Consider the following 16,483-nt stretch of genomic DNA (forward strand, 5'->3'; position numbering starts at 1 on the left):
ACTTCTGAGCCCCCTTCCAAATCTATGTCTGTGATTCTGGCACCCATGAGCAGCAGAGTTTAAAAAAAAAAACAAAACTAGAGTGAGGCTTTTAGGACACTGGGTAACTCTTCTCTGCGGGCAAGAGAATCTGAAACCTCACTTAAGAGTTCTTAACATCTATACGTCATGGGACCCTTTGGCAATTTAGTGGAGCATAAGGACACCTTCTTAGAATCATGTCTTTAAATGATGCTCCATTTCACTTAGAAGTTAGTGAAAATAACAATGATTGTTTTGTTTGTTTAGTTTTACCATCTAAGTTTATAGATACTGTACCCCCTCCCCCCACAATCTACCCATGGATTGTAGGCTAAGAGTATCTGACCTAGAGGTAGGTAGCACAATGCAGGGTCTGGGATTTGGAATCAGGAAGACATGAGTTTGAAGTCTACCTCAGACAATTACTAGATATGAGATCCTGGGTAAATCATTTAATCTCTCTTAGCCTCAGTTTCCTCATCTGTAAAATGGGGATGGAAATAACACTTGCCTCACAGAGTTGTTGCAAGGATCAAATGAGATGGCATATTGAAAACACTATGTCACAGTGCTATTGAAATCCTAGGGGCTATTATTATTAGCAGTTTTACCTCCTGGTGTAAGTTCCTTTCATTACAAATGGCTACCAGGAAGCTATAAAATCAATTCAAGGAGTGTTTATTAAGTGACTACTAGATCTCAGGCTCTACCCTTAGCCCAGGGGATATAAGGACAAATATAAAAATAGTCCCTGACCTCAAGGAGCTGCCGATGTACAGCTTAACCATTGAACTTTTTTTTCCCCCATAGAACCTTAGGTCACTAATGATTCTTTGTGAAATAGTGAGGGGGCAGGGCAATTATCATAATTTCATTTTACAAATGATAAAATGAAGGCCCAAAGAGCTGTCAGCCCAGTCTTGGTGTGTTCCATTACTGGGGAAATTCCCAATCCTTCTCCATTTCAGTAGCGTACACAGAGTGCCTGCCTTACATAGGCTGGGGTGGAGTTGTCCCATTAAGATGTTATATGTTAGTAGTTAGCAGTTTTCTCAGTTTCCTGAAGCATTTTTTTTTCCTTTTACACCTCCCCTGTGCACCAATACTGCCCCCAGATATGGCAATTAATAGGGTTCCTGAAAATCCTTTCTGGGTTTTGTTGAAGCATGGCTAGATCCCTAAGACTAAGGCCTGGCCAAACTAGTTCCCTGAACTCAAGTGGTACATTTATTATAACAGACTTCAAGTCCTAAATTCATGAATCTAGAACTCAGAAGTCATTTGATCCAATCCCTTCAAATTCATCTGGTCAACCCCTTCACTTAAGGGAACCGAGGCCTACAGAGTAGCTTGCCCAAAGTCAGACAGTTAGCGAAATAGCAAAAGCTGGGATTCAACCCACTCCCACAGTGCTTCCCCAAAATCAATAGGAATAACCTACAAGGGCTTGTCACCAGACTGACATCATCATTTCAGCTCTATCATCCTAGAGAACATAATCAAAATGGCAGAGCCCTTCCCTTACAACAGATTGGACAAAATGGCTAGAATCTCTTTAAAAAAAAAAAAAGAAAAAGAAACAGGATGGGTTTTGACAGCTGGGATAAAAGCAATGGAATGAGATGGCCAAAACTAATCCCTGGGGACTCTATTCAGACAAGAATCAAATTTCTGTGGTTGTGACCACAAAACCTCCATGGAGCTTATGTGACCTGACAAGTATATAACTTACTGGACACAGTGAGGAGCAAAAGATATTCCTATGTTATTCTGGGGTGCAGAATCTGTATTAGGAAAAATATGAAGTAGGTAATATTTGGCTTCTTACTTTCTTGGTGCCTCCAAATAGTCTTTAAACACCCCCTCAAAAAACCCCGACAATAGTTGGCATTGGTATAATATCATGCAAAGTAAGTTACTACTAGTAGTAGTAACGTCATTTTTAATCTGGACTCTTATTTCAGACCCTGGGGAATTGCCCGTGAGGGAACTGCCTCCACCAATGCAGATTATTAGGTCAACTCATCTGTGATTTACTTCTTTGATTGCCTAAAGTTAAGTGAGTTGTCCAGGGACACAAAACCGAAACGCCTAGAAGGGAAGACTTGAATCCAGGTCTTCCAAACTCTGAGGACAAAGCTCTAATCTACTAAGCTGAAATGGATCTCATCATATTCTGCTGCTTGCTAGCTATATGACCTTACAGAGTCACTTAGGCTCTTTTTGCCTCAGTTTCCTCATTTATTAAAAAGATGTGGGATTAAATGATTTCTGAGATCACACTCAAGATTTAAAGTCCTAAGTGACTCTACCTCTCTGAGCCTCATTTTCCTTACCTATAAAAAAAGAGGTTTGGTCTAAATGATCTCTAAGATCCTTTTGCAGCCCTGTGATCTAAATCTATGATCCTAGAACCCTAGAACTGTATTATTATAGGGTGTTTTACATACATTAACTTATCTGGGCTTCACAAAAACCCTGTAAGGTAAGTGCTACAGTGATTCTTATTCCCATTTTATATATGGACAGACTAAGGCCCAGAAAGGATAAGTGACTTCCCCAGAACCACACAGCCAGTGAGTGAGTCACAGGTGGCATTCAAACCCAGTTTTTCCTGACTCCAAATCCAGCACTCTAATCTAATACACTCCATGTATTAAGAGGAAATAGTTGAAGCACTGTGAATGCTGCCACATCATGGTAGCCTCCTCCATCATCCTTTTTAATATCTCAAATTCTTGGAGGCCCTTCTCTTAACTGGTTTTAAGGCATTACACTTCCTGGGAACTATTAAGGATTCATACAGCTGATTAATCCATTATCATTCCCTGTCAAGCCATTGAGAGCATCCCCTAAGGGAGCGAAAGAAAGCTAGTTAAATATAGATTAGGGAATGGGAGAAGAATATGAATTTGTAAGAACTCTGATTTCTTCAAGTTGGGTATTATTTCAATGCAAATCATAACCATTCAGTGATTTAGGATTATAGGACCCTAAATCTAAGTGGGGAGGGAGCTTTGAGGAATACAGTTTTCTACATTGTGACTTTCCCCATGGGGTTTTGATATATCAGGGACAGCATGAGAAATTAAATGGGAGTTTGGGAAGAGTTTTGTGGAAGCTGCAGACACATGAACAGCAGCAGACAAAACGGAAAAAAGTTTAGAAACTCAGAAATGCATAAAAAAGTGTGTAAAATTATATAATGTCAACATATTTTATCTTTTAATACCACAATAATTCAGATTTCTTCTCCTGTACGAAGGGAGGGCCAAAAGATTTTATGCGGATTTTCTAGATCACAAGAGTGCAGCACCCTAACCCCACCATGTGGAAGGGATAACTGTATATCTGGACCCTCTCAATTTACAGCTGAAGAAATTGAGATGGCTGGGATACATTAAGTTCCTTGGACAAGTAATTTGTCCAAAGTCACAGAGATAGCAAGTGTCAAATCTGGGATTTGAACTCACATCCCATGACTCCGAGTTTAGCACTCTTTCTGCTGCTGTTGGCTCTGGTTTTCCATAAAGCCTTCACTGGGGATCTGCCTAGGATACCAGACACTTTTCTTTTATTCATTTCTTCTCTTGGGAGATAATTTCCCCTCCCGGACCTCCTTTGTCAGGCCTGAAGAATTTTAAAAAATTGATGCCTGCGCTTCTTGTTAGCCCAGATTTGGCATTGGTAACATGTCCTGCCTGCTCATGCCTTCCATATTTTTAAATTCTGAAATGGTGGGGCATTGTGATTCAAAGCCACAGAGCAATATCAGGGAAGAACTCTGATTGAGGAGTGAACAAAATGGCAGAAAATGTAGGTGCCAATGTAGATCATGGGAGAAATGTAGGACCAGGGAAACCTTTCCTGGGCCCTTCCTGTTACATTGCTTCTGCAGCAGCATCTTCGACCAATGTACTGGTCAAGAATTCTGTTGGATGTTGTGAACAGACACACTGACCAATCAATCAAAGCAATTATTCACTGTGGCAGCTGCTGTGAATTGACCCAGACTGTAGACATCAAGCCAGTTCAAATAAGACATTTGGAGAGAGAAGTCAGCATAGAAAAAAATGAGAGACGGGAGCACCAAACTGGATATTTTAAAAGCAGTCATGACATGAAAAACCAGTCTTTTTTAAGCAATTTGATTCAGTGGTGCAGGGGATAGAGTGTTAAGCCTGAAGTCGGGAATACTCAAGTTCAAATCTGAACTCAGACATTACTGAGCTACATGAAACTGGGCAAGTTACTTACCCCCTGCCTGCCTCAGTTTCCTGGTCCTTAATAAAATGAGGATAACAATAGTACCTACCTCCCAGGGTTGTTTTAGGAGCACATGAAGTATTAATTGTAAAGTGCTTTGCACAGTGCCTGGCACATAGTAAGTTCTATATAAATGATAGCTATAATAATAATAAGCATTATTATCATTACCATCATCATTATTATTATGTGTCCCTGCTATTTACTAAGAACTCTTTCCGCTAACTAAGGGTACAAGGGAAAAACAAACAAACGAAAACCAGAAAGCCCAGTTTCTTCTGTGAGGGGGCCTACATTCTACTTTGGGCACAGTAAGACCTTGTACACTGATAAGGAAATAAAATATAATTTGGGAAGTGAGAGATCACTAGCAAATGAAGGCAGCACCTTCAAAAGAGTTACAGAATTACTGGGATATATCTTCCAATCCTCTGATTGGCTATGCTACAATTGCCAACTTGGAAACCCTTGGACTACATGACCTGTAATGTCTCTTCTCGGGCAGTTAGGTGGCACCATAGCGCATAGAGCACTGAGCCTGGAGTCAGGAACTCATCTTCACGAGTTCAAATCTGGCCTCAGGCATTTCCTAGCTGTGTGACCCTGAGCAAGTCACTTAACTCTGTTCTTCATCTGTAAAATGAGGTAGAGAAGGAAATGGTAAACCACTCCAGTATCTTGGCTGCCTAAAGTAAACCCAAAATGGGGTCATGGAGAGTGCAATACAACAGAACAGCAGCAACATCAAGAAGGTCTCTTCTAGCTTTAAAAGCAGGATCTCACAATTTGTTCTGATGGTCCCCATTTCTCAGAAGTTTGCCCTACTGAGCGAAAAAGCCAGGTTTTTTGAGGGAACCTGGGATCTATTCTCAGTTCTGCCAGTGGCTGGCTGTGTGAGCTTGGGCAAATCACTTCCTTTCAGCTACTCAATTTCAAAGAGATGTGAGTGCATTCTAAAACTCTCTATGAATCCCAGGTCATAGATATCAGTGTGGAGAGGGACCTCAGAGGCCATCTTGCACTATTAAGAGTTATGGATGAAGACACTGAGGCCCAGAAAGGTCGACTGAAAATTACAATCAAGCCTTAAAAATCTCATTTTTCAGAAAGCATGCTGAAACTGCAATAGTAACATTCAGGGTCACTAAACACACACACACACACACACACACACACACACAGAGTCTTAAGTTTTGTTTACCCTTTTACTGCTAGGGTTGAGTCCCAATAGGTGGAACTGAAGCCCATGACAAGGACAAATGTTTAATAAGAATCTACCTTGAGGATGAAATCATTTAAGCTTGGCTAGACAGACTGTAATTATCCCCAGTTTGTAAATTCTATAATTAGGCCAGTTTCTTAGAAGTGAATGCTTTTAAGTCATAGATTTTGTAGAAAAATTCAAATCCACCTCTAAGATATGACATACGCATTTCTAATAACATTCAGTTGGGGTGATTTTTACTTAGTGTATCATCACTTGGTTACCTTTGACATTGAAATGAACAAGGATGGCACAGGGGTGAAAATAGCAGCAGCCATGACTAGATAACATGAGAAGCCTTAGGGCAGGAGTTCTTAACTTTTAATGTGTCATGAACCCCTTTGGCAATATGGTGATGCCGACGGACCTCTTCTCAGGGAAAAATTGTTTTTACATGCATAAAATAAAATGCATAGGGTTACAAAAGAAATCTTTTTTTTCCTATTGAAATACATTTATCTTTTTTTTTTAAGTTCACGTACCCCAGGGTAAAAACTGCTGCCTTAGGGTGTATTCATAAACACAAAGCAAGGTCACCAACCTTGTCCCTTCTCTACTGAGAAAATGGAATTCAGAGAAAACGGACCTCAGAGAAAGAAAAAAATAGGATGGCTTAGCAAACAATGACCAGATCATTTTTATATACTAGAATAGCTTAATAAAGATTCTTCATTAATTAAAAGAACTTCAAATTATTTCAGGGTACTACTGCTTCAAACAGGGCTGTGAACTTAATCTTTAAAAAACAAATAGGATGTTCTGACTTCACAAATATTGCTGGTCTTTATTTTTGAAGGGCCATTTCTTCCACCCAGAGGTAAGACTAGGTCAGGACCATTGTGCTTTACCCTAAGGTACATTTCTTCCCCCTTCACTTGTATCCCAAGTGAAAATCTTTTTGCCTCCCTGTGGACATATCACCTCTCATCTGGACTCTTCCAACAATCTTCCAACTAGTCCCCCTGACTCAAATCTATCGTCCACTCAGGAGCAAAAGTGACTTTTCTAAAGTGTAAGTATGGTCATGTCATCCCCGCTCTCCCCAGTGAACTTCAGGGACTCCCTGTTACTTACAGGATCAAGTAGAAACTCCTAATTTTGCCATTTAAAGCTTTTCATAACCTGGCCCCCTCCTCCCTTTCCTTACTCTCCTCCACGCATTCTATAATCCATCTATATTGGGCAGGTCCTCAAATACGTTACTTCATTTCTCATCTCAATACCCTTGGACTGACTGCCCCATATCCTGGGAATGCTCTGCACATTCATGTCCAACCTTGAGTTATGCCGCCTTCTTTCAGGCCTGACGTCCCACCCACTTTGGAGGACTTTCCTGGTCCCTTCTAGTTCTTTCCCTTTGAGATTGCCTTCCCTCTACTATGTATGTGTATACACATATGTGTATACACATGTAGATATGTATGTATGCATGTAACACCCACATAACATATGTCGATGTATATGTGTATTTATAATACACACTTACATGTGTGTATGTGCATGTATATGCATAATGCACGTACAGGTGTACGTGTGTGTTATGTGTATCTCTCTACATATAGAGATATTTATACACATATATAGACACATACATACACATTCATTCATATCTATCTATCTATCTATCTATCTATCTATAGCATCTACTTACTCAGCTGTTGTCTTCCCCATCAGCATGTAACCTTCTTAAGGTTGAGGACTGTTTTTGAACTTTTTGTTTCCTTAACATTTAGCACAGAGCAGAATCTGGTACATGTCTGTTGGCTGCCTGAGCCATAGACAGAGCTAGCTGTAGAGGCTACATGCCTGTAGAGGCCATCTTAATGAGTGGCTCTCTCTCACGAACCTACCAGAACCAGCCATCCCATGCCATGTACTCAAGGTTTCTGCCATAACTAAATACCTTCCTAAGAGCCCTCCACCATGAACCTTTCGCCACTGTCTGATTACAACATGAAGCCTTCTTCCCTTTGCAATAGCAGCCATGAAGGGCAGCTCTTCCCCTTTTCCTGAAAGGCTGACACATTTGGTATCGACTATGAATAAATGACTATCAGGAGGGTCTTCTGTGATATCAGGTATCACCACCGGACCTAGCTGACTCATCTGTGCCATTTCTTAGGCCCCTCCCCACAAACACACAAGTGATCTACTCATTCATTAAGCAGTGGCCTGGAGGGCCAGAGGAGAGTGAATCCAGAAACAAGTAATTCTGTAGCCAACTTCCATTCCTGACTTTCCCCTCCCAGGCCATCTCTTCTGCACCTTTGCAGCAATGGCTTCAAATTGAAAGTCAGACACTTTTCAGAGAGGTCATTTCAGTTAAATATTTAAGCCTTTTCCTTTAAGAAAAGAAAAAAAATGGAAGTGTTTGTCCTGAGAATATCAAATTTAGCGTCCTCTTGGCTAGACACCAATCTCGAATGTTCCGGTCCTTCTGAAGGAACAATTCCAAGTATGCGCGCGCCCACACACACACACACACACACACACACACACACACACACACGCGCGCACACACACACACACACACAGGCACACACACACATACACACACCATGAATACATATCACAAAGGTCAGTGACTTACGGCAGGGTGTCCAGCACAGTAAGTGTAGCTGGCATGGGACTGGTAGTGCAAGCTTGCTCTTGGAAAGGTATAGCTGTTCCAAGCAGGTTGGCTGCTGTTCCACTGGGAGCTGAAGCCAGGACTCATGGTCACTCTGGACTTACTGTTTTGGTATGTTCTCACCGTGGAGCTAGACTATGAAGAAGAAAGAAATGGCATGTAAAAAGAACTCTAGTCAAGTGCAGGCCAGCTGTACTGAGCATCATTAATTCCCCTGACAAGAGTGAGCATTTGTATTTTGCTAACATTTGTGGTTTGTAAAGGACTTTATATAACTTACCTCGTTTGAGCCTCACAACAACCCTAGGGCACAGGTGCTATTTTTTATGGCCATTTAATAGAAGAAGAAACTGAGTCTGAGAAGTTAAGTGACTCGCCTACACAGCTAAGTGTCAAGCAGGATTGAAATCCAGGCTTCCAGATCTCTAGTAAATCCCTCTCCACTGTACCACCTGGCTACATTGTGGTCATCCTTCCTAGGACTCTGTTAACAAAGGGGGAAGACTCACTGGGTAAAGAGAGAGGATAAAGGCTCGTCCTACTATCTTTTTTTCTGTTTGAAGTAAGACAGGATCACAAAGCACCAGGAGTAATTGAAACGGATAGTATTGCAAACAGCTTTCTCTCGTTGCAACAAAATTTCATCATCTGAAAATGAGATATGGTTTAGTGATGCCTGTAAAGGTGACATTTTCAATTATAGGAATGTTCTTCCTTCCCTGTACCATCTGTGGAAATTGACTATTGCTTTCACTGGAATGCAATAACCAAAAACTGGAAGAGTTGGCGAGGATGAGATTAAGGAACCAAACAACAACCTGGCAGGATCTGGCTGCTCTCCTGGAAACGGAAACTTCAAATTGTCGAAATCCATTTCTTCTCTTCTTAAAGAAATCAGCAGAAATCTGAAGAAGGTCCAAAGTACCATGTTACCCACTCTTTCCCTGGAAATACCACCCCCTGCTTCCTTTCTTCCTACTGTTTCTGTAAAATAGGGATAATAATAGCACCTTCATCAAAGGGTGGTTATGAGGATCAAAAAAGGTAAGACACGTAAAGTCATTTCCAAATCTTAAAATGGTTTGTAAATGCTAGCTATCACCACCACCACCACCACCACCACCATCATCATCATCACTAGCAGCAGCAGCAGCAGCACCATCACCATCACCACCACCATCATTACTGAAAAGCAGGGCTGAGAAGGACCAGTCATATATTGCTATGATTAGAACCTAAATTCCTTTGGATATTGTTTGCCTAAGTAAGGATAAAGGAGCACAGTGGAATGGCTAAGCTCAAGTAGATTTCCTTGGTTTCTTTTTTCTTACATGTCTGCGGCACATATTGATACTCTTGTAGAAGAAAGCACATGTCAGTGTCTCCTGGGAAAAGAACTGCTTACCCAAATAGGGTAACACTTCGAACAAATTCTTTTTTTCTAAGGCTGAGTGTCCCAACAACTCAAAAAGGGAGAAAATGTGTTGATGCCATAGTTATTAGGACAAGTGAAATGGATGGGTGTTGATCCATTAGGTTAGAGTTGGAGGTATTTTAACATCTTGAGAATAGCTAATATTAGGATATAGTCTGAGTGTACTATGGAAATTAAGGGGGGAAAGTGACTCTATCATTCAGGAATATTTTGTTTAATTTATAAAATATTTAGTAAGTATGTATTACAGGTCAGGTTGAGGTTTTGTGCCAGACATTGGGAACACAAAAATAAAAACAAGACAGCAGAAGGAAGAGGAAGAGGAAGAGGAGGAGGAGGAGGAGGAGGAGGAGGAAGAAGAAGAAGAAGAAGAAGAAGAAGAGAAGAAGAAGAAGAAGAAGAAGAAGAAGAAGAAGAAGAAGAAGAAGGAGAATAAGAGAAGACAAAAGAATCAGAGGAGGAGGAGAATCACCTAGTGAACAAGGTGGAAATGAAGAAAAATAAGTTCTCTTACTCATTACATATTTCCTGAGTTTTAATGGGAATATCTACTGGGTCTTATGTAGCCAGAATCTTGAAATGTAAATTAAAAATGGGAGAAGGGAACATAAGATAGTATATTTATGAAAAATGGGATGAAAGGAAAAAAAGAGACATAAGGATGAAAGAGATACAATATCTTCAGGGTACAAATGTCTAGGTTTTTCAGAGAAAAGATGAAATAACCTCTTTCACATGATGGACAACTGGATTTTGCTAAAGAATCAAGTAGGGGAAGAAATATGCTCCAGTAACCCCAAAAGAGGAGTGAAATTGAGAACATTAAAAATATTTTATGGATAACCTTAATCTGAACATATACTAAAGGCTAATGGTCTGAAGGAACATATATTTCTTAGGAGATGGAAATTATTAGAAATACTCACTGAAATAGAATAGCAATGCTTCTCCCTGACAGCTGTATCCTTTGGGTATGCTAATGCACTATAATTAATGTATCTCATGCTTACAATTAATTATGGGTGATAGACACAATAGCGACACTCTAACTCACTACTATATGGCTTTCTTTGCTTCTATACATTCCATAATCACGTTTCTGTCGTCATTTTGGTCATCTAAACAATGCCAAGCAGGTCCATTTTTATTCTCTTGAACTCTGCCTGGGAATAGCTTCATTTTTTAAAAAGCAAAATTGAAAACATTTGTAAAATTCCAAGTAAATTAATGTACACATAGAAAGAGAAACAGCCCAGTGTTCTGACTAGAGCACTGAATTCGGAGTTAGGAAGATCCAAATTTGAACTCTGCCATAGGCACCTACTAACTGTGAGAGCCCAGACAAATCAGGAGCTCTCCTACCCAGTTTCTTCATTTGTTAAAAAAAAAAAAGGGGGGGGGAGGTTAATTGTAGCTTCTACACCACATGTTACAGTGAAGATCAAATGAATTGATATAAAGTACTCTGCATATTTTAATGGTTACATAAATATCAGCTGCTGCTATTAATGTTGTTGTTATAGAAAATAATTCTTTTTATCCTGTTTGAAGTCAGTCCAGGGGCAAGGCACTATCCTGATATTATTCTTTTGCATCTAATTTTTGCAGACTATTTCATTAGTGGTTGCAATTTTTTAGTTGAATAAAAGTATTGGCTTATAGGTTCATCTTTTACAGGTTCACTGAAATCATCATCATTATCATTAAGGACTGAACCTGTGATTACATTAGTATAAAGAACTCCCAGGGGGAGAAAATTGCCTCTATCAATGTAGATGTCCACCTTTTCTGCAACTTATTGTCTTAGACAGTTTTCTAGAATGCAGTGCTTCTTAAACTGAGGGTTGCAACCTCATATGAGGTTACGAAAAATTTGGCAAAGGTTTCTGAATGTGCAACAACCTAAAATTAATTAAAAATCAAATGTATAATGAGTCCAAGGGGTTTCTGGCAGCATTTGCCCATGTTGCATCACACAACTTCACTGCAGCCTTGGTTCTGAACACAAAGCATGTGCACTTTGCACCTCACAAGCCCTCAGGTCACGCAATGCGAATGAAGGCTGCTAAAATGCGAAAAGGGGTCCTGAGCGGAAAAATTTTTAAAAAGCCCTATTCTAGAGCACTGAGAAGGTAAGCAACTTCCTAGAGTCACATAGCTATATATGTCAGAAGCAGGACTTGAACCCTGCTCTTCCTGGTTCTGAGATGAGTTCTCTATTGTGCCACTCTGCCTCTGTATTGTTGTTGCTAGTATTATCTCTTCATATTTATGTTCAATGGAACTCAGAAATGGTACCAGGACAAGTTAATATCTTCCTATTATTCTTTCGTATACTGTTCAGCACACTCCTATGCAGGGAATTAATATGACTGAATTTATATAACTGAATGTAAGTTTGGGGTACAGGCTTATCTTTTGAAGACACACTGAAATCATCATAAGGACAAGTCCTACAGTAAACAGGGCAACAGGGATGATGTGTGCTTCTTTCTTTTCCCACATAGTTTGGATTCCTTTAGATTCTCAGGAATGTTGTGACATTTGTATTTATAGTATAATGATTTGTTTTCTGTTAGTTTTTGAAGAATCACAAATTTCTGGTGTATAATTCTTGCCACATCACAGAATCACAAAATTTGAGAGTTGGAAGGGACCTCAAGGAACAATTAATATAACCATCTCTACTAGAAAATCAGTCAATCAATCAACAATATATCAGAAACTGTACTAGTACCTTGGTATATAAATACAATGAATGAAATAGCCCCAATTTTCAGGGAACAGACATTTACACAAGGAGACAATAATGTTTAAATAAGCGAGTGAATTAATTCAAAGCAAATAAATTAGTTAAATTCAAGGAAATTTGGGACTTTAATATCAGAGTCATCTAACCTATGCCTGAAGATCTCCAAAGATGAGAAATTCAGTACCATTCTAGATAGTCCACTAAATTTTTGGACAGCTCTCATCAATAGGAAGTTTTTTAGTGACATTAGGTCTCAACTGACTTCTTTTCTATTTCCATCTAATTCTCCTAGTTCTGACATCATGGGTCAAACAGAACAAATCTAATTTGTCTTTCTCGTAAGAGCCCTTCAAATACTTAAATACAGCTCTCTCCTCCTTAGCTTCCTCTTCTTTTTCTCCCTAGTTCCTTCAACTTACTGTCATATAATATAGCCTTAAGGCTCTCCCCCATCCTCATTACCCTCCTCTGGATACTCTCCCAAAATCAAACCATGATTCCCTAAATTGACTCTCCATAAATCTAATGAGGGCAGAATGAAGTGGGATGATTACCTCAATACTCCTAGAAATTACACATTTTATTTAATGTATCCTAACACAGTACTCACTTTTTTGACTACCATACTATACTGTTAACTCATATTGAGCTTGCAGTTGACTAAAATCCCCAGGGGAAAAAAATGCTATCTCACCAAACCTTCATTTTGTACTTAAAAAGCTGTTTGTACCCAAGCTCAAGATTTTGCGTTTGTCCCCCCGAATTGTATTTTATTCCAATCAGAAGAATATCAGCCCATAGCTCTAGCCTCTCAAATTTCTTTTGGATCCTGACTCAGTGAGTTTGCCATCCTTCCCAGCTTCATCTTACCTGCACTTGTGATAATCATGCTATCTATGGCTTTGTTCAAATCATTGATAAAAGTGCTAACCAGTGCACAGATCCATGGGGTGCTTGGCTACCATGGTTAATGGTAGCATGATTAGTACTGAACCATAAGCAAGGACTTTTTGAATCTAGCTATCTAAATAGTTTTGCAATCCTCTTAATTATTTTATTGTTTAATCCTTAACCTCTCTATCTTCTTCATAGAATGCTAAGGAAGATAGGTGGAGCCAAGTGTGAAGAAAAGGCGGGCACTTCCCTGATCTCTCCCAAATGTCCCTGCAAATGACTTTAAGATAATGCCTCAAAACAAATTCTAGAGTGGTAGAATCCACAAAAGGATCAGGTGAAACAATTTTCCAGGCCAAGATAACTTTAAAAGTCAACAGGAAAGGTCTGTCACACCAGGGTGAGAGCAGAATGCAGCCCAGTGCAGGCCATACCAGTGCAGATCATACCCCAGCAAACTAGGAACAGGCCTATGGAGTCTGCTTACAGAGCCTTTGGACCACAGACATTAAGAGGGTTAGACAACTGGTTCCCCTTGCTGACACTGGGGCCATGGCTCTGTCATATTGCCCATAGGGAAATATGGGTGGCAGTCCTGGGGTGAGGAGGAACATTAGCATATCAGAGCTTTTAGTCACAGGGGATCAGGGACCCTGGTCATAGTCGTAGAACAATAATGAGCATTTGTGATCACTCAGAGACCAGAGCACAGGCCAGAAAAGTAGTAAACACAGTTCTCCTTAGATCATATCACTTTGGAAAAACTGAAAGCTTAGAGGTTCCCCGAACTAACTCTGAAAACATCTGCACAAAAATACTGAAGCCTGGAAAAGTGCACCCTCCACCCCAGAAGCACAGCCCCACTTTAGCATAGAGTTAAAAATCAATTAAAAAAAAAAAGACTGGTAAAATGAGTAAACGAGAAAAAATTTCTGACTACAAAAAGGTAGTATGGTGAAAAGGAAGATTAAAACATACACTCAAAAGAAAACAAAACTGCTACATCTAAAGCTTCAAAGGAAAATGTGTATTGGTCTCAGGCCATGGAGGAGCTCAAACAGGATTTTTGAAATAAAAGATAGGTAGAGGAAAAAATGGGAAGAGAAATGAGAGTGATAAAAGACAATCATGAAAAAAGTCAAAACCTTGGTAAAGGAGATACAAAAATACTAAAGAAAATAATATATTAAAAAAATTATTCTAAGTAGTAAAAGTAGTACAAAAATCCAATGATGAAGAATGCCTTAAAAAGCAGAATTGGAAAAATGGAAAAAAAAAAGATATACAGAAATTCACTGAAGAGAAAAATTCCTTAAAAAGAATTGTCCAAATGGAAAAAAAAAGAGGTACAAAAATTCACTGAAGAAAAGAATTCCTTAAAAAGTAGAATTGGCCAAATGGAAAAGGAGATACAAAAGCTCATTGAAGAAAATAATTCCTTAAAAATTAGAATTGGGCAAGTGGAAGCTAATAACTTCATGAGACATCAAGAAACAATAAAAACAAAATCAAAAGAATAAAAATAAAATAAAATGTGAAATATTTCATTGGAAAAACAACTGACCTGGAAAATAAATCTAAGAGAGATCATTTAAAAATTATTGGACTACCTGAAATCCATGACCAAAAAAGAAAAAGCCTAGACCTCATCATCATCAGAAAACTGCCCTGATATTCTACAGCCAAAAGGTAAAACAGAAATTGAAAGAATCCAACAATCGTCTCCTGAAAGAGATCCCAAAGTGAAAACACCCAGGAATATTACAGCCAAATTCCAAAACTTTCAGGTTAAGTAGAAAATATAGCAAGCATCCAGAAAGAAACAATTCAAATATCATGGGGCCACAGTCAGAATAGCAGAAGATTTAGCAGCTTCTACATTAAAGTATCAGAGGGCTTGGAATATGATATTCTGGAAGGCAAAAGAGCGAGGATTATAATCATGAATCATTTACCCAATAAAACTGAGTATAATCCTTCAGGGGAAAAAATGGATATTCAATGAAATACAAGACTTTCAAGCATTCCTGTTAAAAAAGACCGGAGCTGAATAGAAATTTTGACTTTTAAATACAAAACCAAAGAGAAGCATAAAAAGATAAACAGGAAGGAGAAATCATAATGAAGTTAAATGAAATTAAACTGTTTTTATTCCTACATTGGGAAAACGATACTTGTAACTCCTAAAAACATTCTCATTACTAGGGCAGCTAGAAGGACTATACACAAACAGAGGGCACGGGTATGAGTTGAACACCATGGGCTGATTAACTAAAAAAAAAAAATAAATAAATAAAGACTGAGAAAGAGGAATGCACTGGGAGTAGGGGAAAGGGAACAGTAGAATGGGTTAAATTATCTCACTAAAAGAGGTGGGAAAAAGCTTTTATAGTAGAAAGGAAGCTAGGGGAAGGAGGGAGCACATAAAACTTACTCTCATCAGAATTGCCTCAAAGAGGGAATAACATACACATTCAATTGATATAGAAATCTATTTTATCCTACAGAAAAAATAGGAAGAAAGGGGAAGGGGATAAGAAAAGGGCGGGATGATAGAAGGGTGGATTGGAGAAAGTAAAAGACAGAAGTAAAACACTTTTGAGGATGTACAGGGTGGAATGAGAGAGAGTAGGATAAATGAGGAAAATAGGATGGAGGAAAATACACAGTAATCATAACTGCAAAAAAAAATTACATCAAATTTCTCTGATAAAGATCTCATTCATCAGCTATATTGAGAACTGAATCAAATTTATAAAAATGAGAGCCATTCCTCAATTGATAAATGGTCAAAGGATATGAATGACAATTTTCAGACAAAGTAACCAAAGCTATCTATAAGCATGTGAAAAAATGTTCAAAAACAGTATTAATTAAAGAAATGCAAATTAAAACATCTCTGAATCTCTAGCCTCTCCTGGCTACTGGGAATTTTCCTTACTTGGAGGGTAATCCCCTCTCTCTCCCTTAGCGGCATCCCTTTATCACTTGGGGGCATCCTCCTCTCTCTTTGGGGCCCCACTCTCCCTTGCGGAAGGGCTGCCTTCAGCCAGGGTCTCCCTTGATCTGCATCTCCCTTAAGTGGCAGAGGAGCCTGGTTGGTGTGTTGGGTTACTCTCAATAAATACTCTGAAAAAAAAAATAACTCTGAGCTACCACCCCATGCCTATCAAATTGGCTAATATGACAGAAAAGGAAAATGACAGAAAAAGAAAATGGAGC

The 16,483-nt window shown here is 39.1% G+C and overlaps 1 protein-coding gene across 8 annotated transcripts in view; it reads right to left on the minus strand.

Moving 5' to 3' along the window:
• RBMS3 (RNA binding motif single stranded interacting protein 3) overlaps nt 1-16,483 on the minus strand; it is a 1,402,476-nt gene that overhangs the window by 820,969 nt on the left and 565,024 nt on the right. For all 8 annotated transcript variants that reach the window (XM_078151263.1, XM_078151264.1, XM_078151268.1 and 5 more), the window contains one exon: nt 8,142-8,315. In XM_078151263.1, the coding sequence (XP_078007389.1) occupies nt 8,142-8,315 (174 nt within the window). The remainder of the gene's footprint in view (nt 1-8,141; nt 8,316-16,483) is intronic.

The sequence above is a fragment of the Phascolarctos cinereus genome, unplaced genomic scaffold (genome assembly GCF_003287225.1).
Source record: "Phascolarctos cinereus isolate Bilbo 61053 unplaced genomic scaffold, phaCin_HiC Scaffold_1;HRSCAF=81, whole genome shotgun sequence".
Taxonomy (NCBI): domain Eukaryota; kingdom Metazoa; phylum Chordata; class Mammalia; order Diprotodontia; family Phascolarctidae; genus Phascolarctos; species Phascolarctos cinereus.